This window comes from Carassius carassius, chromosome 4, assembly GCF_963082965.1.
Source record: "Carassius carassius chromosome 4, fCarCar2.1, whole genome shotgun sequence".
Classification (NCBI taxonomy): domain Eukaryota; kingdom Metazoa; phylum Chordata; class Actinopteri; order Cypriniformes; family Cyprinidae; genus Carassius; species Carassius carassius.
The window spans coordinates 32981858-33006367 of NC_081758.1; the positions used below are offsets into that span (position 1 = coordinate 32981858).

Here is a 24510-nt window from a genome sequence, read left to right on the forward strand (position 1 = left end):
TTATTATTATTATTATTATTATTATTTTAAGAGTTGCTCATTCTATAATCTCGGACGTCCTTATTTGTTACTGCCAATCTGATTTCTCTTTCTGCACCTTTCCGATCAGCAGCACAAACTTGTCTTCTCTGTCTATTTTTTCGGGTGACCCGGTTTCCCTGGCTCGGTCGGTTGCAGTTACCTCACTCTGCTGCGCAGCTATTGGTTCAACAGGCGCACACTCCGACTTTTGCTATTCGAGTCATATTGGGCTTGGGTGACGTAAGCAAACGGGGGGCGCAGAAATTTTCCAGACGCGGACAGAGGAGCGATCTCGTGTAGACCCGAAACGGTCCAAACCAGAGAGAGAGAGAGAGAGAGAGAGAGAGAGAGAGAGAGAGAGAGAGAGAGAGAGAGAGAGAGAGAGAGAGTTTCAAATAGTCGTTTGCATGACCCTCGGTTGGTTCTCGCGCTCAGTATCGGACCCAGTGGAGCTGTTCAGCGTTTATCGGTAGTGTCACCGAACAGTCCCCACACTCACGGAACCGCTGACCCATGTGATACTGCAGCGTTGCAAACGCGGAAGGGAGGGGGGGAAAGAGACCCATTTCCCCCTGCATCTCCACTCGGTAGACTGGAGAAGCAGGTGCACACTTTGGAGTGAGAGACAGAGAGAGAGCGAGAGAGAGCGCTGGAGGGGGGGGGGGGGGGTACAGTCGCGCGCGTGGATCTCTCTCCGTCGCAGTCGTCCGCGAGGATGTATCCAACAGCTAGGCTCCTGCCGCGCGCGCGCTGCCGTCAATGTAACGGAATCACATGTGCCCCTTTGATCTAACGGCGGTACTGTTCTGTTTCTCTGGGCTCGGATGGTCCGCGCGCTCCATACACAATTCAGCCGGGAAATCAACGCACACCAGCCATGGCGCTGGTCATGGAACCCATCAGCAAATGGTCCCCAAAGCAGGTGCTGGACTGGATGAAAGGTAAAAAAAAAAAATGTTCTCCCGCAGTGTCTCTGCATGACCTATAGCCATTGAGAGAGGAATGGGTGAGCGAGAAGAACATCTGGACTGCATGCGGGCTGCGTGCGGCTCTGCTAGTGCCGTGCAGTGAGGTATTGATCGCGCTTGTGTGCCATTTTGCTCCTCTGCTCGGCGCACCATGGTGTGTGTGATCCGCACAGCGTTACACGCGTCGCGCAAGAGGGGGTGTGCGTGTGGTCTGGGGATGCGTGATGTGTATGTGTGCCTGTGTATTTTGCAAATAGATTAACAAAAAAAGGTTGTTATGACATAAAGGACGACATGGCGTTTTCATACAGTGCCTAAACTAACACTTACGTGCATATCTGCAAACACAGGTAGTAACAGTGAGAGAGAAACAGAGAGGCTGTTTCTAGCCTCAGTGAATAAATTTCCCTCTCGCGCAATGATAACTAGCACCATGGACAGAACCAGGCCGTCGCGCGCTCTGCTGCGCTGCGGATGAGCGTAATCTAGGTACTAAAAGAGGGATGACTTTATTTGAGGAAACCCGCTGAGCATTGACAGTCCCCCATTGCAAACATATATTCCTTTAAAATAACTAGTATTAGTATTTATATTATTACATGGGTTTATTAACTGTATCCATTAGCATCTTTGTGAGTTTTACTACCAGTTGTTTAAATTCCTATGCTTTCTACAGTGACTACTATCTATTAACGTTGTCTCACTACATACTAGTGTGTATTTCTTTGCTTCGAGTCACTTGCACAAGTAACTATTCCATTATTAATAGGAACAGATTGCAAATTTCTTGCTTGAATTCTGTTACTGCTACATATTTATGTTTTATTCATTACACATACGCACACAAAAATGGTGTAGAGACAATTTACACTCAGAAATTGATAGTGAACTTAACAAACAATTACAAAGAAACAGCAACTAACACAATGAATTCAAATTGAAAATTTGAAGTAGCAAGTAGAAAACGTACTCCAATAATCTTTGTTTTATTTACAACTTTGGAAAATATTTTTATGTACTAGTTGACCTAGTTATTTTTTCCTAAAATAAAAGAATCCTAATAGTTATTATTAGTTCTATTTCAGCTTTACCTGTTTTTATTTTTGAGACTACCAGGGGCGTAGATTACGCGGGGGACGTGTCCCCCCACTTTTGATAACACGGAAATTCGTCCCCCACACTTTCTCGGTCAAGTGTGTTCGTATAAAGGTTTTCAAGAGCTGGTGTGAATAAATTAAAATTTAAACTCAAAGAGACAAGATAGTTTGCGCATGACCTGATGTTTTATTTGGACCTAGAAGGCGAGACGAAATTCAAGGAGCGCTAAACTTTCCTGCAGTGTGTGTGTTTCATTCATACTTAAAGCCGGAGGGCGCTCTTGCGCAGAAAATCATACCAGGAAGTTCCTAATATGGGCAACAGCGTCTAGCTATCGCTGTATAAAACATCTGGTTACATATGTAACCACGGTTCCCTGAATAGGGAACGAGATGCTGCGGTGACGTCACCGTATGGGAACACCTCTCGGTGTGACGAATGTCTGAAGCCCTATACCATCCCGCCAATCCTATTGGCCAAATAGCGCTTGGCACCGCCCTACGCATGCGTATGCATCGTATACCTGAGTGCCACGCGCTATTTCGCTCAGATTTCATGAACTGAAGAAATACTATCAAGGTACGGAACGGCTGGGACCGCAGCATCTCGTTCCCTATTCAGGGAACCGTGGTTACATACGTAACCGAGATGTTCCCTTTCATAGGTCACTTCGATGCTGCGGTGACGTCACCGTATGGGAACCCTATACCATAACGCCTGACGTACCTGATAGTTGGAATCCAAGGAAAGCATCTGCTTAAGCGGAGAGAACCTAGGGGCCAGGAGCCATCCTCACATCCAGACTGTAAAACTTGACAAAAGTGCTCGGTGAGGAACATCCTGCCGCAAAACAGACATCATATGTAGAAGAACCACTGAGAAAGCTTGTGATGAAGCCACTGCTCTCGTGGAATGAGCTCTAACTCCTAAGGGCAAAGCGAGTCCGCGCGCTAAAGATATAGTTTCCACCAGTCAATGGGACATGCGCTGCTTTGTGACAGCATGGCCTATATTTTGTGTCCTAACAAACAATGCTGGTCGGACTCACGCCATGGAGCTGTTCGATCAACATAAGTCTTCAGCGCTCTGACAGGGCAAATACTTAGATCTCCTGACCCCGCCTCTGCAAGGGGTAAAGCCTCCAAGACCACTTTTTGAAAGTGAAAAGGGTTCGAAGCGACCTTAGGGACATAATTAGGCCTCGGTCGTAGCAATACTTTCACAGAGCCTGGTGCAAAATCCATGCACGAGGGCGAAACAGAAAAAGCCTGTAAATCCCCAACTCTCTTGAGGGAGGATAAAGCCACAAGAAGAACTGTCTTTAAAGTCAGGATTTTATCCGGTATAGTTTCAAAGGGCTCAAACGGATGCCCTGATAAACCTTGCAACACAATGGATAAATCCCATGAAGGAACTCGCACAGGGCGGAAAGGCCTCAGCCGTCGCGCACCCTGTATAAAACAAGAGACCAGCGGATGACGGCCCACTGAAGCACCATCTATATATACGTGGTTAGCTGAAATGGCTGCCACGTAAACTTTCAGAGTGGCTGGCGTTACTCCATCAGAGAAACTGTCTTGAAGGAACTCCAGTACTGAAGCCACTGGGCAGTAAACCAGATCCAATTCCGAATTCCACACCAGGTCGTAAACAGTTTCCATTTGAAAGCTTATAAGCATCTCGTAGAAGCTGCCCTAGAATTCATTATAGTCTCGGTGATTTCAACAGAAAGACCGGGACATATTAACTCACTCTGCTCAGAGACCACGCCCACAGCTTCCATAGATCTGGCCTTGGGTGCCAAATCATTCCCTGTGCTTGCGATAGTAAGTCCTGTCTGAGGGGAATCTCCCATGGAGAGCCCGCTTACAGACTGACCAGGTCCGCAAACCACGGCTGTGTGGGCCACCACGGAGCCACCAGCAGCAGCTGCTCCACTCTGTCCAGCCGTATCCTGGATAACACCGCTGGAATTAGACGAATCGGGGGAAAAGCATACAAGCTGGATAGCAAATCCACTCCGAAGTTCAAACGTCTGATTGACAGAAATCTGTTCTGAGACCAAAGAAGAATATTTCTTGCCAGACTGCACAGGGGGCGAGAGCGTAATCCTCCTTGATGATTCAGATATGACACAACCACTATGTTGTCTGACCTGAGTAGTACATGACGGCCGATCAGCAGATTCGAGAAATACTGGAGAGCTAGAAAATCTGCCAGTAATTCCAACCTGTTTATATGCCAACTGCGTTGTGTCGCCGTCCATACTCTGTGAGCTGGGCGCCCTTGACAAACAGCTCCCCAACCAGTCAAAGACGCGTCCGTCGTGACAGTCTCTCGGGAAGCACAAATCCCCAGCCGAACTCCAGCTAGAAGGAATTTGGTTGACATCCATTGTCTTATTGACATAACACACCTCCGTGTCACCGAAATCGTCTGATGCGGAAGACAACGGGGTGAAATGTTCCGGCTTGTCGTCCACCACTGAAAAGGGTGCATATGAAGTAAGCCCAGACGGATTACAGGGGATGCCGCTGCCATTAGACCTAAAAGTCTGAGGCACAAACTCACCGTCACTGTGCGACCCACTTTGAAGTGACGCACGCATGACATGACTGAGCGCGTGGGAGAGATAGTCTTGCTGTCATCGCGCGAGAGTCCAAGTCTATTCCCAGAAGGTTATCCGCTGAGAGGGAATTAAAACACTCTTCTAGAAATTTGTGCATAAGTCCAGGCTGTTTAGATGATTCAGCACAAGATCCCGATGGGAGTGTGCTTGAGTCTGCGATTGTGCTAACACCAGCCAATCGTCCAGGCAATTCAATACACGAACGGCCTGGAGCCACAACGGGGCTAGGACTGCGTACATGCGTTTCGAAAATACTCGATGAGCCAAGGCTAAGCCGAAAGAAGAACACAATATTGATACGCTTTGCCCATTAAAGTGGATCTGAGGAACTTCCTGTGTCTCTTGATGATCTGAATATGAAAATATGGTGACAATCGTGACAAACCAACTGTTTGGTTGAATCTGAGACAGAATGGACTTTACCGTTATCATCTTGATTTTGCTCATCTTGAGTGCAAGATTCAAATGGCGTAAATCGTCACTTTTGTTTATTTTACCAAAATAACGGCTGTAAAACCTGACTCCATCTAAGAGGGGTCTACTTTTATAGCCCCTATTCCCCGCAGAGATGCTCCTGCCGCAGCACCATGATTTGGTTAACAACCATGGGAGATTTCCATGGCAAAAAGGCGGGCCTTTCTGAACTGAATGGTGTATCCGTGACGAATTGTGCGTAACACCATAGTGAAAATGCCGGGCAAGCGCTACCCTCCGGCCCATAAAACGTAGTGGTTTCCAAGCCTCCGCCTGCAGCGTTCCCACATGCATTAACGTCCGAGCACGGAAAGCTCACGGTGTCCGTAAGCAAGGAAAGCGCATGTGTAAAAGTCACTACGTTTCGTTGAGTCTAATCCTGAAGCGTATCCACGGCAGAATTAAATCCAACAAAATGAACATTGGGCCACGCCGCTAGCGTGATTACGGCAGCTGTGTGAGCCGTCATAAACAGGCCGTCTTAGTCAGCCTCTTGTGCCGTCTCTCAAACTCTGAAGGCTGGATTGTGCAGAGTGTCTGAGGGGGCGCTCAAGTGATAGCTCAATCCAATGATGCTCGAGGTGCCTTTGCTGCGAGACAGTCAGTGTTAGAGCATGGGGACTGCAGTGAGAGGGTTGGATGTGCATTAGCGGTCCAACAGCGCTCTCTAATGGAGGGCACAGTCCCTGACGAACAGGAAGTGAAGCCCATGTGTCAAAGTCGCTGCGTTTCGTTGTGTATAATCCTGAAGCGTATCAACAGCAGGACTTAATCCAACAAGATAAACATCGGGCCACGCCGCTAGCGAGAACGCGGCAGCTGTGTGAGCCGTCATAAACTGGCCGTCTTTGTCAGCCTCTTGTGCCATCCCTCAAAATCTGAAGGCTGGATTGTGCAGAGTGTCTGACGGTGCGCTCAAGTGATAGCTCAATCCAATGATGCTCGAGGTGCCTTTGCTGCGAGACAGTCAATGTTAGAGCGTGGGGACTGCAGTGGGAGGGTTGGATGTGCATTAGCAGTCCAACAGCACTCTCTAGTGGAGGGCACAGTCCCTGACGAACAGGAAGGGAAGCCCATGCGTCAAAGTAACTGCGTTTTGTTGTGTATAATCCTGAAGTGTATCCACAGCAGGATTTAATCCAACGAGATAAACATCGGGCCACGCCGCTAGCGAGAACTTGGCAGTTGTGTGAGCCGTCATAAACTGGCCGTCTTTGTCAGCCTCTTGTGCCGTCCCTCAAACTCTGAAGGCTGGATTGTGCAGAGTGTCTGAGGGGGCGCTCAAGTGATAGCTCAATCCAATGATGCTCGAGGTGCCTTTGCTACGAGACAGTCAATGTTAGAGCGTGGGGATTGAGGACGAGAGGCTTTTGTCGTCCAACTCAGGTTTTTGTAATGTCGGCGAGATTAGCCAAGGTGGCGCTCGACCGTTAACATCCCCGTCATAGAACGGTTCACTGCTCGGGCAGTATGTTTGGTAGCACTTAGCGGCAAATCTGTTGCCCCCGCAGCTTCACAGCCTCTGGTAATATCTTTCTCGTTAAGAACCGCCATAAAGTGAAGTAAATTTGCCGAGATTAGACGCGACTCGACACGCCTTCGACGAGACTTTAGGCCGCGGCCGAGTTCGGCGCGATCCGTTCGGCTAGAGAGTTCGTCCACAGCGACATTGCTGTATAACAGCAGTTTGCCATGTCAGCAATGGTGGCGAAACCCGCGGCGTTCGTGACATGCGCTGATTAAGGCTGCTTCCAGGACCTCGAAACCTCTTGGTGGAGGTCCGTGAAGAAGGGTAGCGGCTCACGGGGGGGATAATTTATCCACCACGCAGGTAACCACATTCAACAGCTCACTGAGGAAGGGGAGGCGCGTTTCTCCTGTCCGCTTGGAGGGAGAGAACCGCATGTGCCGGCCAGAGCCTACTCTGAGTCCGAAGCCGCGGTGGACAAACATAGTTTGTTAATCTGCTGATTAACACACTCGAGTGGGGGAGAGCGAGCAAAGTGGAAAAAACTCCAGCGCATCACTGTATTCATAGTCCAAGCCGCACACATCGCCCCAAACCACCACCTCGTGCGGCGCCTCGGCGACCGCAGAAGCGTAACGGTGGGGGTTAGATGCGAGGCGACCTATAGAAAATACACTCCAGAGCGCAGAACTGTAGCCACAGGCTATCACGGAGAGAACATGTAGAGAGGCTGCTAAAGAACCTCTCATGAGTGCCTCCCCGTGATAAACCCATTATACGGCTCTTACCTTTCGTTGACTCATTGCGTCCGCAAAGAGGAGTTGAACACTGCTAGAAGAAAAAAACGCTGAGAACGCAAGATGGTTTCCTTAGGGCACAGATGATTCGCTTTCCTGAAGGAAATGAAATCTGAGCTAAATAGCACGCGGCACTCAGGTATACGATGCGTACGCATGCGTAGGGCGGTGCCAATCGCTATTTGGCCAATAGGATTGGCGGGATGGTATAGGGCTTCAGACATTCGTCACACCGAGAGGTGTTCCCATAAGGTGACATCACCGCAGCATCGAAGTGACCTGTGAAAGGGAAACAGTTGTTTTCACAGAAAAACCTTTCATACAGTCTATGAGAAAAACAGACACGATTGTGACAATATGTCTCCAGCAGGTGATAAATAAAGTATATGAAAAATGCTATTATAACAGTATAAAAACTATTCTGCCTTATTATGTGATGAAACAGTGTTTGTAGTATATAAACAAATCATTATTATTTGTTATTGTCCAGCAGTTATAGATTTCTAAGCCAATTAAAAGCTAGAAATTAGAGAAAAATAAAAGTTGCCTATAGTATCACCAGTCAAAAGTTTTTGAACAGTAAGCTTGTTAATGTTTTATAAAGAAGTCTCTTCTGTTCACCAAGCCTGTGAAATTTTGAAATATTTTTACTAGCCTATTTAAAATTTCTGTTTTCTATTTTAATATATTTCAAAATATAATTTATTGAGATTTCAAAGCTGATTTTTTTTTTGCATCATTACTCCAGTCACACAAATTCTGATATTCTGATTTGCTGCTCCAAAAAAAAAAAAAAAAAAAAAACTTATGATAATGTTGAAAACAACTGAGTAGAATTTTTCTGGTTTCTTTGATGAATAGAAAGTTCAGAAGAACAGCATTTATCTGAAATAGAAATATTTTGTAAAATGATGCCTTTATCATCACTTTTGTTCAATCTAAAGAATCCTTGCTAAATAAAAGTATTAATTTCTATAATTTATTTTCCCAAACAATATATATATACTGACTCTAAGCGTTTGAAGGGAATAGTGTATAATGTTGCAAAAGCTTTTTATTTAAATGCTAATCTTTGGATCCTTCTATTGATCAAAGAATGCTGAAAAAAATGTACTCATCTGTTTTAAATATTGATAATCAGCAAATCAGCATGATTTCTGAAGGATATGACACGAGTTATGATGCGTCTATGATGCTTTAAATCACAAGAATAAATTAGATTTTATTTTTTATTTTAAATAGTGAAAATATTTCAAATAAATGCAGGCTCAGTGAGCATGTATATATATATATATATATATATGTATATATATATATATATATGTATATATATATATATATATATATATATATATATATATATATATATATATATATATATATATATATATATATGTATATATGTGTGTGTTTGTATGTGTAATTTCTGTCCCCCTCACTTCTGAAAAGATGGCTACGCCCCTGATTGTGTCTATCCTAATTGTAACATTTCTCATCTTCTAGTTACAGCTGCTTACATGTATATGCAATGACTTGTTGAAATGGCTACGTTATAGTATACTTTATATTTTTATACTTTATAGCAGTAAAATATTACTAGGATTAATTGGAATAATAAAAAAATGCACTACTGTCCTGTTTTGTTTGTACTGCAAAAACTGGGGTATATACACTATTAACTATTTAAACAGATGCAATTAACAAAATAATAAATAATGTTGTCTAATAATTGAGGAATTGAAAATACACAGTTATACTTATTAATAATTGTAAGATGATATAGGCTACTATGAACATAAAAATAGATATAGTTTTATGGAAAAAAGTTAAAAAACAACTTTACAAACCCCCCCTATACCCCATACACACACAACAGAAGAAAGCAAGAGAGAGGATCTGAATGCTGTTTGCAGATAATTAAAGGCAAGCCGTGTGGGTTTCATCATGCACTTATAACTCAGGGATGTGGACTTATTTTTTGAGAAACACTGAGAACATTTTAAAAAAGCTCCACAGTCATAATAATTGGTATCTGATTGGAAATCCTTTTCCATCACATACACGCTCTTCTTCTGATGACATGTAAAGACACACTGATGGATGAAACACAGATGCTATAAGTAGAACATAACGGAGCAGCTGTGTTGGAGAGACAGAGATCTGACGTAATTTGAAGTGAAGTTTAAGGGCATTAGTGCACATGACATTCAGCTGCTCATAATCTCCACCCAATGAGCATTTCATAAGGTCAGATAGCCTTTGCCACCAATCTAATAATGGACAAGTGTACACAGGAGAATCAATAATGGTTGTGATCTTCATGTTAAAAACAGGCATACTGTAATGAAATTATTTTGTAGATGCATGTAGACCAAAGCCCATTATATGTCTTTCAGGCCTCTGAAAATAGGCAGCATAGCAGTTGGGGGTTCGATGCCTTGCTCAAGGGCACCTAAGTCGTGGTATTGAGGGTGGAGAGAGAACTGTACATGCCGGCCCGGGACTCGAACTCACAACCTTTCGATTGGGAGTCCGACTCTCTAACCATTAGGCCACGACTTCCCACATCTTGCTTTTGGAAACATTGGACCCGAAGCCTGTATATGTTTTAATGATGCCTCACCTGCATCATACTTAAATGTTTTGTATTGTCTTGTATTTATGTATATATCTGTACTGTGTTGTCTCTATGGACCTCTGTGTCTTGAATAAAAAGTTGATTGACAAAGAGTTTGTCAGACCTCAGAGCACCTGGTCCAGGGTCAGTTTGGTGGTATTTAATGCTTACTATTTTCAAACTTTGCATCAAATTTTGTTTGAGATTCTGCACAAGCAAACATCTGTCAGCTTGATTGGTTTGCTGTTTTCTGTCTATTGTTTATTGTTTATTTCCTAAATTGTATTTATTGTTTGCTTTTTTTGGCTTGCTGCCATTGCCATCTTTCTGTTTTGTGTATATTTAATTCTTCTCTTTTTACTCTTGGCAGAATGACAATAAAAAAAAACTTGCATTGGTGCAGAGATGTGACATGTGCTGATGATGTCTGTGGGGATAATCTGCCTCCTCTAACATTACAGACATCTTGTAATATAAAACTCTGCTGAGTGCCCAGTTTTGACCTTTACAGCTTACATTTGAGAAATCATCATGAAGGTTGACATATGACAGGGTCTTAAGCCCAAGATGACAGTTAGGATTGTAGCTCTTCATTTGGTTCAGCAGTTCTTTTTTTAGTTAATTCCTCGTAGTTGCATTACATATCAGTTGTAGTTAAGAAATGGCAGCCAGAAGAAACAATGTCAATACTATTGTACTATTTGGAGTTTGTCTGCAGTGGTTCTTCCCAGTGTTCATCGTTACTGCTACCCTCCTGTCGCTTATCAGATCATTTATCTCCATTGGTCTTTTAACAAAATAAGTGCACACTCCATAAGCCCTAGTGGCGCAATTGTTTCATCTAATAAAACATTTCCAGAGACCTAAGCATTTCATTTGCAAACCTATTTAGCTTGTTGCTATCTCTGTATATTTTAGGGTTACATGACAATACACCAGTGCCTTGGTCAGGTGTTTAAAGGGAAACTTTGCAGATTTTTAACTCACTTTGTGTTGTTACATGTCAGTAGTATATGTAAACGAACAATGTGTATTTCTCTCTGTGTTACCTGCACAGAAACATCCATTTATTTGTCAGCAAAAGTTTTCTTGATGATGTAAAACTGCAGATCGTACTTCTGTATTTTTGTATCATTGCTTACAGACAGCCAGATTGAGCCCAGTGCTTCAGGGGAGTTGAAGTTTTCCTCCCTTTTTGGCAAAAGGGCATTCCATAGCCCCTTTTCTCTGTTTTTCTCTAAGCATATAGCACCAATTTAAGTTTTTAGTTTTACTAAAAGCCCATCTTGAATTACCCCTTTAAACTTTAGCTCTTCAGAATAACCTGCTATCACACTACGTTTCAGCAGTATCTAGCATGCAAATTTTCTGTAAGCATGGAAATCCCAGATGAACTGTAATACATTTGCTAAAATGTGCATTATACAACCGATCTCACTGCCCTGGCCTGGATACTGTATCCCATAATGGAAAGTGTTCAACTTGACTTTTAATTTTCAGTGTAATAAATACATCAGAAGAAATATTGACCTTTTTTTTTCAACTTAGTATTTAATCAGACTGCCAAGAATTAATAAGACATAATGAGACATTCCAAAAAAATAAAAAAAATTCACACTGCCATTGAGGTCGACCAATAGTAGATTTTTCCAATACCGATAGCTAGGTTGGACCACACTGGCCGATATCAATTAATCTACTGATAGTTTTTAAAATTGATACTGAAAGAAAACTAAAATAGTGCCTTACTGCTTTTAAAGAAAATCAGTAACAGTACTGAACTATACTTTGTAAATTAATAAAAAATATTAATATTATTTATTATATTGATCATTAAAGTTATTTCAAAGTTTGCAAAGTTCACCATAGCATTAAAATGACATACATATGGATACATACGTTCCGCGTGAGGATTTTCTGATGGCTGCATTTAAATGCGAGTCTGGAGTTTCCCGCTCTGTGCAGCTTGCAGTGTCAAAATAAACAACACATGCTGTCAGTGATTTCCACCTCTAGAGGCCGCTCTCGTACTGAATAATGCCAGTGGACCCTTCTCAGCAACTGGAGTTGACGCAACCCGGAAAACTATTGGCATGGATTTTTGCCGATAACCGATAGCTCCGGCAATCAACTATCGGTGCCGATTAATCGGCAAAACCAACGAATCAGTGAACCTCTACACTGCATTGTGGTCATGTGTAAACAGTAAACCATATTTCTGTTTGAAATGTTTTGCTATGCCTAATACATACTGCTTCACATGCTTTTACAAAAAGGTGACAGTTCCATTTTCAGTATACTAGTATTCTATTTGAACATTGAATATTCTTTAGCACCTGCAGTTGGGCTTCACAGTTTCATTGAAATTTGGCAAATGTATTCATCAAGCTATCCTTAAGTCATGTAGGGCACAGTTAAAGCAGACACATTAAATACAAATCTGGACATTCATAGTATTTAGTTCATGTTAGCTTTGAGGCCATGAATTTAACTTATTTATTGCCTCTTTGAAATATCCCGTTAGAACATACTGTCTCACTAGGAAATATTCACATTTATGTATTTGGCAGATGCTTTTATCCCAATTGGCTTACATTGTATTCAAGGTACACGTTTGATAATTTCTTGCTTTTTGTGGAAATCAAACCCATGACCTTGGTGTGCTACCACTGTGTTCCACTGTATGAACTACAGGAAGGCTGAATATGAAATAAAACTGTACTCGTCAAACCTTTTCATGGGTTCTATATACAGACTGGATTTCTAGAAACTTCATTTTAAATAGACAAGATTGGCTGTCTGAAGGGGACATGGGAATAAAAGTGAACTCAAAACCACAGAGGTCATGCCAGTTTAGAAGATGGACTCAATTCAAACATTCTCTCCTGTGCTGATTAAAGCACTGCAAAAAACTTATTTGATGAATGTCTTCAGTTTAATAAACCCAAAATAAACTGACTGCATTGGTGGGGAAAGTGCTCTGCTCTTCCTACCCTTATCTGAACCGAGTGTTTTATCACTCATTACCTGCTCTTCCGGAAGCTCTCAAGGTCAGGTTCTTTCACTAATACAGAATGCTCTGGGAGCTCATTTAAAAGAACTTCAAATGCTGGATCACCTTTCATGAACCAAAACAAAGTTTATCTAAAATTATTCTTCACCACACATATATATTCCTCAAAATCCAGCACTTTCTGTAGTTTTTCAGTGTTTGTCCAAGGAAGATTGATTGGATTTCAACCTGTCACAGAACACAGACATTTTATTATTAAATTTTTGGGGCAAACAGTAAATTTAGTATTATTTCTCACAAATTATTTTATGTTGAAAAAGCCTTTTAAACTCACATACTACATTAAGGCCTGTTTCACATGACTAAAATACACTAAAATTAATTGTCTCCACAATAAGGGGAAGTCGTGGCCAGAGAGTTTGATTCCTAACCTTTTTTTTAAAAAAAAGTTTTTTTTTAAGAAATATAATTGAAATAGAGAGTGCTAGAGAAAAAATGTGTTTTTAGCCGATTCTTGAAGATGGCTAAGGACTGCTCGGATTGAGTTGGGCAGGTCATTCCACCAGGAGGGAACATTTAATTTAAAAGTCTGTAAAATTGACTTTGTGCTTCTTCGGCACAATCAAGCGACGTTCACTTGCAGAACGCAAGCTTGGGCATATAAGTCTGAAGTAATGAATTTAGGTAAAGGAGTGCAGAGCCAGTGGTGGTTTTGTTTTTTGCGAGCAGCTATTGGTAGCCAGTGCAAACTGATAAACAGAGGTTTGACGTACATTCTTTTCGGCTCATTAAAAATTAATCTTGCTTCCGTGTTCTGGATTAATTGTAAAGATTTTATAGAACTGGCTGGAAGTCTTGCCAAGAGTGCATTGCAATAGTCTAGCCTGGACAGAACAAGAGCTTGAACAAGGAGTTGTGCAGCATGTTCTGAAAGAAAGGGCCTAATAAAGCAAATCTGCAGGACCGGACAGTTTTAGCAATGTGGTCTGAGAACATAAGCTGATCATCAGTCATATCTCCAAGGTTTCTGGCTGTTTTTGAACGAGTTATGGTTTGTTGTTTTTATATTTTTGAAAGCAGTCTCTTATGCCTACCAATGCTGCATTTATTTGATTGATTATACAGTTAAAACATTGAAATATTATTAAAAATGATAATAACTATTTTTAATTTATTCTAAAAATGTCATTCATTCTTGTGATGCAAAGCTGGATTTTTAAACAGCCGTTACTGCAGTATTACAGTTATTTTTGCATCTGACCTTTTTGAATATGCATTTGTGGGAGTATCCCTTTAGGACACAAAGCTCATCATTCTGAAAAGCGAGGTGTGCTCTGATTTGCCAGTTAACCAGTACGTTGTGATTGGCCAAATGCCTCAAGTGTGTGACAGAAATGTTACACCCCTTAACAAATTGTGCTGCCATCTCCCAGCAGGACGAGACTCAGTCCAGCTACTCTGCTCGTGCACATCCCATCATCGGTTCTCTTTTAGCAGTTCAGTCAATGTACTGTTAGGAGTAACTGAACGACTCGGGATATTGGTTTATTTCACATCATAGGGAGTGTAAGGCACATTTATAAACATAACAACTAATAATTATTTGTGTATTAAATAAAATAATTTGTGGATTAGTGCGGACTGGAGACCCGAACCATTTTAAATGATTCAATTCGATTTGGTGAACTGGTTCGACCGGTTCTCTAAGAAGATCCGGTTAAATTGAAGGATTAGTTCACGATCCGTTCATCACTAGATGAGACAAAACCAATAAAAACCATTACAAACTAGGCATTTGTTGCATCCAGTGGGGACATAATTACTGATTATAATGACTTATACTGTCTTTTTATGCGTTGAGTTGAATATCGCGCTGCGTAAACATAAAACCATGTCTGCATTCGTAATTGGAGAAACAATATATATTCTTTACATTAAAAGTTAGATTAAAATATCTACACTTTTCAAAACTCATGTTTGAATCATCATTGGCAAATTATTTAAATATAATAGTCTAAAATAGTCTAAATACAGATGATGAACAGATTTTTAAAAAATGATCACCAAGATGTCAGTGTCCACAGTTTATCAGAAGCTGAAACAGCAGCAGCTGGCCTTGGATTGGTTGGATGTTTATGTGCATGTGTGTTTGAGTGAGCGTTTGATCATTTTCTAAAGGGTTTCCTCACAATGACTCACCTTTTTCAGTGGGAGGGACCGGATATGTTTTTACTTTGTCAGCTGTTCTTAGATCAGCGTAGAGTAATGTATTAGCACAGATGTGAGATGGTGGGCTGGAAACCAGAAGAGTGGACTTGAAGAGATTGTGTGTGTGTGTGTGTTTCTTAAAGGAGGCTATACTTGAATGTATTGAGAATGAATGTAATTATGCATGGTAATTACCATTTTTCTATGATGAAGTACTCTCTCCAGTTCTAGATTATTATGCAGAAACTTCACTGCAAAAGTAGAAAATGAGCAGTTTATACATTGATAAGCGATTTCTATCTGACCTAAAATTACACTGTAACAATTTATTTTTTAAAGTTGTAAATAAAACATAACTATTGAGTATGTTTTACAAGAAAATACTGTTCCAGTCTTTCTACTTCAGAATTTCATGTTTAATTCAATGTAACTTGCTGTTTCTTTTTAATTATTTGTGAAATTTACTGAGTGAAAATAATTCATAACTTTTTTTCCAGAGTACATTTGGCTGATGAAAGTCAGGGTTGATTTTATTCAAATTAAATATTATTTAAATAATATTTTACAAAATATATACAAACATTTAATAGAAATATATATTTAATATTTTATTTATTGTTTCATACATATCTATTTGTATATTTTTCTACTAGTGTAAACCTAGTCTAAATGTAAGCCACTCTCACCTAATGGTGTGAGTATGGGGCTGGACTATCTGTTCATCCAGCCAATGGCAAAAAGGGGGAGTGTCCAAGATACCATTGCAAAGATTCATCATTCTTGCAATTCCATTTGGTGATGCAAGGGGTGCATAACACTTATCTTTTAGCTGTTAAGAAATCTTGTGTGTGAAATGCGCATCTAGGTTTGCAGCGTATGTATGTGTGCGCCTTTCCAGTATGGACTATGTAGTATGTGTGTAGGACTGTAGGAAATGGAGGCCTTTATCATTCCCTGTGCAGGCTTACATCCCCGTCTCTAAGCAACGGTTGCCAAGCAGCCCGTATAGCTGGAGCAGAAAGAGAGAATGAAGAGAATGAGCACGAGAGAGAGTCTGTTTAGCTGAAGGACACCGTACACACACACACACACATACACAGACACACACAGACACATACAGACACATACGTTGGTAAACTAACACGCAGGTTATCTCGTGTGTGTTTATGAGACCATAGAGCTGGTTATGAAAGACACTGAATGTGTATATCTGCAAGTTCACAGTGTTCTATCTGAAGAGTCTCTCAGCCAACATCATCCTCTGTGAGAATGTGTGTGTATGAGAGAGAGAAAGAGAGAAATGCAGGTGTGTGTCTCATTTTGAGAGACGTGTCTGTAGTCACTAAGTGGTTTATCATCTTTTTTTAGAATAAAGCACAAACTGTTACAGGAATTAGCCACTTGACATCATTTGCAGGTTTACGGTGTGTTTATGCATCGCGTTTGGTATGTGTGTGTACGAGCGTTATGTATTAATCATCTTAATGACAGCTCTCTGTATGGAGTGAAGCCCCATTAAACTGGGTCACATTTTAAGTTTATTACATGACATAAATGAATTATGATCACATGGTCATGTTGCACTTTTCTCTCTCTCAGGGTTGGATGACTGTTTGCTGCAGTATATGAGGACATTTGAGAGAGAGCAGATAACGGGAGAGCAGCTGCTTCACATCACCCATCAGGAGCTGGAAGAGCTTGGCGTGACCCGCATCGGACACCAGGAGCTCATTCTAGAGGCTGTGGACTTACTCTGCGCACTGGTGCGTGTGTGACTGTGTGTTTGAGAGTAAAAGAGACTGGCTGTGATAATGATGTGTTTGTTTTGTATTAATGACACAACAGACATTTTAATCAAACTCCGCTTAACACTGAATGATTAGCACCCAGCGGGAATCTCCCAACCAGTACACAAAAAGAGGGGGATAGTGTGGAGGGAAGGGAAGATGCATTTTTGGTTTTGATTGCCTACTAGAGGAATTCATGCATCATAGAGAGAGAGAGAGAGAGAGAGAGAGAGAGAGAGAGAGGAGGAATTACTGTAAATCTAACTAGTCAACATCCTCACTCCTGCAAATTCTGCAAGTTCCTGCAAATTCATCTCAATAGCAGAATTCAGGTTTCTTAGTAAAGAGCTGTTTTGAGTTAAACAAGAAGTAGACAGCAATAAATACTAATGTAAATAGGGTCCAAAACTAATTGGTTTATGTAAAGTTTTCATTTTGCTTTTAGTTCATTTTTTTTTTTTTTTACTTTAATTTATTTTTATTTACATTTTAGTCCTAGTAATTATAATTTGAACATTTTTGTCTTGTAAATAAGTTTTTTTTGTCCAATCTTTATATATATATGTATATATATATATATATATATATATATATATATATATATATATATATATATTTTTTTTTTTTTATTTTTTTTTTGAACATTTACATTGAAATGCATGGATCTACAGGCTTCCATTTAAGGTAATAATATTTAATATATAAATATACAATTGATAATAATAATAATATAATTAAAAAAAAAAATTAATTAAAAGAATATATATAACATCAATTTAAAATCTTATACATTACAGTCACCAGTCAACCACTTAGCTAAAATTAGGTTTTTATTATCTGACTCTAAAAAAAATACTCACATACTTCACAAGACCTAACAGAAATATTTCAGCATGCCTGATATTAACATGCAGTGACAGACCATGTAAGGTGCATTCAAAGTTTATGAAATGCAGGTAACTAAAAACTCTTAATTTTTCAGCAGCCTACACAATGCAAAAAAAAAAACAAAATGATAGAATCTCTCTGGATTATGTTATTTAGTTTCGTGAGGTGAACAGAATTAACAAACAAAAACATACAAAAGTTGAAGTAAAGCAAGATACACTGGCTGCCCTCTGAAGCACCATCCTGAAGCCTTTTTCTCCTTATAAATGTTGCATTAAACCTTTTTTTAACACAAGACTAACCTGTCACCAGTTCATTCCTAAATCCTCACAGGATTCTGCTGACCTTCCAAGGTTTATCCTTTTAAAATCTTTTTCTTTGCTTTGGGTCTCTGCTATTTTTTCTAACATACATAGCTATCTGAAAACTTATTTTGATTCTAAAGACACCTCGGAGAGCTTTTAAAAAGGTGCCATGAACAACATCAAAGACCTTACTGCTGAACCTATTTATATAAGGATCTATTTATAATAATGGTTGGAACATTGAATGGGTGTCTGCATATTAATATGCATTGAGGCTCTAATTTATGCAGCGATTGTGGTGCTTAGATAAGAGAACAACAGTCACGACTGTAGAAAATGACACGTCAGTACTGCAGGTACCAACAAACACCATATAAAGAAAAAAGAAAAATAAATCAAGAGGAAGTCCAAAAACCCCTCATCTCTATAAATGACAGATGTTGGGGCCAGCGTATTAATACTGTAAACAAATCCAAAAGAAGAAATGTGATAAAATCTGTTTCTTACTAAAAGCTTTGAAACAGTCAGTTGTGAATCAGAATGGTCTGGTGATTGAACTATTCAGCCAGTCGATTCACAGAAATGATGGGTTTTGCAGTACCACAGCCTCCAAATTATGAGAAACTGACATTTATTCTTAGTAATGCCTTTGCCAGATATGAATGGAGACTTGATTGTGTGCTTTATTTCATTTCACAGTGTGGGCAGTGTTTTATTTCTGAGTAACTTTGTTGTTGTGTATGATGACCCTCAGTACATGATGCAGCTTGATAGGATTTTCTTCTGCTTACACTTACACAGTTTTGCTTTTATGTCTCAGAATGAGAAATTCAGCCATAAAATTGACTGCTGTGCTTCAGTTTATTAACTTGGACCTTCTTAGGCAAAACTGATATTAGACTTTGTAGTGAAAAGAACAGTGCAAACTTATAAATCTATCATGCTCATGCTATTTTGCTCAATTTAATGCATGCTTGCTTAAGAAAACGAAAAAGAAAAAACAAACAAACAAACAAAAAAAGAATCTTACAGACTTCAAACTTTTGAATTTAAACACTTTTTTTCCTCCTGTTGCAGAACTATGGTCTAGAGACAGAGAATTTGCGGACTTTGTCGCACAAACTCAATGCATCTGCTAAGAATCTGCAGAACTTCATTACAGGCCGTCGCCGCGGGGGGCATTATGATGGACGGGTGTCACGCCGCCTCCCGAACGACTTCCTGACTTCAGTCGTTGACCTCATCGGAGCAGCAAAAAATCTACTAGCCTGGCTGGACAGGTACTCAAACCGATGTAAACAGGATATGAACTCACCTGGACTGAACAAAACAAACCTACAATAGTAATAAATGGGACTGAAATCGTACTTAATTGGAATGAATCAAAAGTGAATCAAAAAGCCTGGATAAGTTCTTTTTTTTGCTTGTATAATGGAAACTATCCAGAAATCCAGGTTTGAGTCCAGCCCAGGTCATGTCATGTTTAAAATAAGAAAAATGGAATAGGGCTAGTTGTTTGTCCACTGTAATGGCTTCATCTCTTCGTGTATGTGTTTTGCTTTGTTTGCAGGTCTCCATTTGTCAGTGTTTCTGAGTACTCAGTGCTGAAGAACAATATTGTTCAGCTCTGTCTAGAGCTTACCACCATAGTACAGCAGGTGTGTGTGTGTGTGAGTGTTTTGGTATTCAACACACACAAATAGCACAGTCCTTTATTATTATTTCAATGTACGTGTTTCTCTTCTCCTCTCAGGACTGCACAGTGTATGAAACTGAGAATAAGATTCTACATGTGGTGAGTGTTTCTCAAGCCGCACACACACACTTTCTTTTCACACACACAATCTTGTACATCTATACATGTGAGGAACCTCTATGAACTGTATTGAGAGCATCTAATTTTGATTACTACAGGCAATTACTTTGACTCAGTAATGCATTAAAAATTAAAGCCATGGAAAACCGAAGGCCTTAGAAGCAGAAATGTGAAATTCACATTTTTTAACATGATTTTTTCAGTTGTGTATTTTTTTTTTTTTGAAGATCCTGCTTTTAAGGTGCAGTCACCTTTCAAGGTTAAGAAAATGTCCTTTAAGACATTAACAAAGACATTACTTGCCCACTTTATAAAAGTTTTTTACAATTGAGGAACATCCTCCATCCCTAAAGGCTGTTTAAAAGATATTTTCCGATAGTGGTGAAGTCTTGCAAGCAAACAAGCAAACACTCACACACTTTTCTCACTCACACACACAGCCTTTAAAAGTATATTTCAAGTAAAAACGTGATTGTGGAGTCACATGTATCTAGCTTGCTCTGAAGCAAAAATCTGTTATTTGTGTGTGTGTGTGTGTGTGTTTAGCCTAAGGTTGGATATCTTGAATAATGCAGATTGTGAAGTTTTCTCCCTTTAGGAAAACTGCATGTAGAACAGAAAGAGAGAGAGAAGGATGGAGACAAGAAGAGAGAAAAACATGAAAGAAAAATTATAGCATGGATAAATCTATATATAGCATATGACTTATTAATGGCTTATACATTATTGGTATATTTCATGATCCTGAGCGACTTTCGGACTGTTGAAGTGTTGCCAGTGTTGACTGTTCCTTTCCAGTTCAATGGCTTTAAATAGACTGAGAGATTTACTATTAAAAACTGCAAACATTTACTGACAACACTGTCTGTCTCTTATTGTCTTTTTGTCTTTATCTCTCTTTGCAGTGTAAGACTCTATCAGGTATCTGCGAGCACATTATTTCATTGTCGTCGGATTCGTTGGTGTCGCAGTCTGCCCACCTAGAGGTTGTCCATCTGACGAATGTTATGCCTAGCGAGGGCCTGGTGAGTAAGCAACAGCAATATCCCTTTCATAATCAATAGAATTACGAGAATGTGCATGCAGAGTATGCATTATAGTTTTCTCTGCATATTGTAATGTGTAATATGCTGAGACAACTGTTAGTCAACTCTTTGTAGACATATGCCTTAAAGTGAACCTATGAAGCTTGTACCTCAAGCATTCGTTAGTACAGCATGTCATGCATTTAACCTGGAAGAATAACATGAAAGTAGCCTAAATACCCAAGTACCCAAATAACTACATCTGAATTCAAAATGATGAAAATATGTGGTGCATAAATATATTTGGTATTCAAAAAGGTTTCCAAAAAAGCAAACTCCGAAAGTCACTTGATTCACTTTACACTTGTTGTCTATAAGCTGTTCTGTACATTGTGCCTTCAAAATGATTAAACTCCAACATGTAAAATTAATGCACAAAATCATTCTTTTCCATTTACTACAGTCTTGCTTTCCACTCACTCTATAGACATGATCTATGATAGATTAGTATTTCCACCATGTTTTACAGCAACCTGACTCATGTATTATCTAGAATTCACAATTTCCCAATTATAAATGTGACATGGTCACTCATGTGCTTGGAACTAGTAATTACAATATTTCCGAATGCACACATTAGCAACACTGCAATGGTGTGAGTTTGGGATGGGACAATCTTTTTCTGTGAGTAATGGCAGACAGGGAAGCCTATTTGAAAACAATCACTGTTTTTGCAGTTCTATTTAGCAACAGATATTACACAGGTCAACTCCATTTGAAAAATCTGTATTAATCTGTTGTGATCTACTGATTGATTGATGTTATGAATGACAGCCTCTTTCCTGTTTTTAGGGCATGTACATCAAGTCCACATATGATGGTCTTCATGTGATCACTGGAACCACAGAGAATGTGAGTTCAGAGCTCTCTTATAGAGGGTCCTAATAAATGTTTGAGAGGATCGTGTTCATATTAATTCCACCAATCTAAACTCTAAAATTAGGGCAACTTTTTTTAAGCAATGTTTGGATACTTTAGATCGGTCGTGTGTCTCACCTGGTTTAAGTTTTTCCTCTAATATTTAGAATTAATTTAATTTCAGCTTTATTTCATTTACCAAAAATTATATTGGTATTTTCAGTTAACAGTAACAACACTAGTTTCCCACTAAGTTTTTATGCTTTTTGCCAGTGTGTGACATATACAGACATCATATAGAGAAGTGATGTCTCCAGTCATAATTGTATCATGAAAAGCACCATCTGAGTTCTTCTACATCTAGATTAAACCTCCTGTAAGTGTTCATGTCAATTTTAAGATCATAATTTGTGCGATAGGACTTCTTATCCATACAGGAAAAGCAGCTCTGGTTTCCTTCAGATTGTCAGTGCCCATTTCAGGCAGTGCTGCTTTATAAAGCACACACTGTGCTGCAGCTCTTCTGTGGGGACAGCAGAACCAGGTCATTCACATAGAGCAGCCACTTGATTTTAGAGTTGGTAGAGTGAGGCTTTGAATGGTGGATTGTTCCAGTGCTGTTGTTAAATAATTTATGTACGTGTATAATTAGGTTGGACTCAAGCTACATGCCTTTTTTAGTTGCTGAAAGAACAGAATTCACTGATTTACTGATGCACATTTACTGTTCAGCTAACATCAAGCTTACAGAACCACACATCAGAGCAAATGCTAAATCTTCTGATTAATATTCTGCACTGGTGTGGCATGGTTTAGTGGTTAAATTTGGGAAAAGTTGTCCCAACCCCAGAAGGTTTGAAAATGTCAACCGTTGTACCCTTGAGAAAGACATTTAATCTAAGGTCGCTCCTGGCAGACTGGCACTGCATGAATTGTACTGCAAGTCGCTAATGCATAGAAGCATCATCTAGATGACTGCTTAATAAGTTTGAACAGGTTATGAAGAAATTCTTTAAAATTAACTTTTAGCTATTGATGCCTGAGTATGCAGAGAGAAAAAATGAACAGAGCTGCATCTCCCTAAAGCATTGTTAGCCTAAGTAGATTGTCGAAACCATTGGCACCAATGCTTTCTATGATCTACTTAGGCTTACAGTGGTTTTGGTAAAACGCAGATTTTGATGACACATTCTTCATAGGGAAGGTCAAGATTTAGGTATGTATGATAATATAATGCAACACAGAAATGCCTGGTGTCAGATTTGTCTCTATAATGAACAGGGGTTATTAATCTCTCAATCTCTCTCTTACAGTCTCCTGCAGATCAGTGTAAGAAGATCCACGCTGGAGATGAGGTCATTCAGGTCAATCACCAAACAGTGGTGTGTATCATTGCGTGGGTTAGGCTGACATCTGTTTTGAGCTTGCATCCTAGAAAATGTGCAGTAATGTTTGAACAGGTATGATTGATTAGCATTTGATGCTCAAGGGTTTTCAGGTGGATCTCATGAAGCCGGTCAAAGGACATGTCTGAAATTTCCAATTTCTTTATAAGCAATTGTCCTTTTTATGGCCATAAATATTTTTTGCTAATAATGTTTTCTACAGTGCCCTGCACATGACACGCGGACAAAAATATATTCATTTTAGTCAAAAGTTAAGAATGAAGAATTATTGGTTCCCCGATTTAAGTAAAAAATGGCCCTGTTGTACTAATTTGTTCCCAAAACTAGGCAACAAAATCAGTAAAAACAGGATGAAAATTAACTAAAATGAGGGAACAAATTAATAAAACGAGGCTCCATTTTTTTTCTTTTCAGTAATCACATCCACATCCAGCATTTGTCTTTAAATGTGTATTTTAACATTTAACATTGTCTATTTATTTACTGATATTAAGTATTTATATTTTGAAATGATCTCTATCTTTCAGGTGGGCTGGCAGTTGAAGAATTTGGTTAACTGTCTCCGTGAGGATCCAAGTGGAGTCATCCTCACGCTGAAGAAGAGGCCACAGAACACTCTGGGCTCCACCCCTGCACTGCTGAAGAACGCCCGCTGGAAACCACTTGCCCTGCAGGTGTGTGTGTGTGTGTGTGTGTTTGTTTGTGTATGCAGGAATAGTTCAATGTGTTTGTTCAACTATATCCATTTAATATGTATCATGTGCGAGTGTGTGTGTATGAGTATATCTCAGAGCAGTGAATGAGTTCCATATGGCTTGTTGCCATGGCAGCCAGAGTTCTGTGGTTGCTCTGGATACAAGTAACAGACAGATGCAGTTAAAGCTTGCACATGTGTCCTCTCCTCACAGTCACGACACACTGGAGTGGAGTGGACCTTCACTCATGAATGAATCCACATTGGTGATTTGAAGGACATAATGCTGATTGACATAATTATAGATATACTCACGGTGAAACAGGATTTTAAATCCTTTCTGAATGAACAGATAAAGAGTTGAAGAGGGGATATACA

At 39.8% G+C, this 24510-nt stretch overlaps 1 protein-coding gene across 1 annotated transcript in view; it reads left to right on the forward strand.

The window, feature by feature from the left end:
- Positions 1–378: 378 nt before the first annotated feature.
- LOC132139858 (connector enhancer of kinase suppressor of ras 2-like) overlaps positions 379–24510 on the forward strand; it is a 40899-nt gene continuing 16767 nt past the window's right edge. Inside the window, exons 1-9 of the mRNA XM_059548511.1 lie at positions 379–962; positions 16893–17056; positions 19351–19553; positions 19844–19931; positions 20027–20068; positions 20995–21114; positions 21967–22026; positions 23346–23414; positions 23966–24112. Coding sequence (XP_059404494.1) covers positions 899–962; positions 16893–17056; positions 19351–19553; positions 19844–19931; positions 20027–20068; positions 20995–21114; positions 21967–22026; positions 23346–23414; positions 23966–24112 — 957 coding nt within the window. The 5' untranslated portion in view covers positions 379–898. The remainder of the gene's footprint in view (positions 963–16892; positions 17057–19350; positions 19554–19843; positions 19932–20026; positions 20069–20994; positions 21115–21966; positions 22027–23345; positions 23415–23965; positions 24113–24510) is intronic.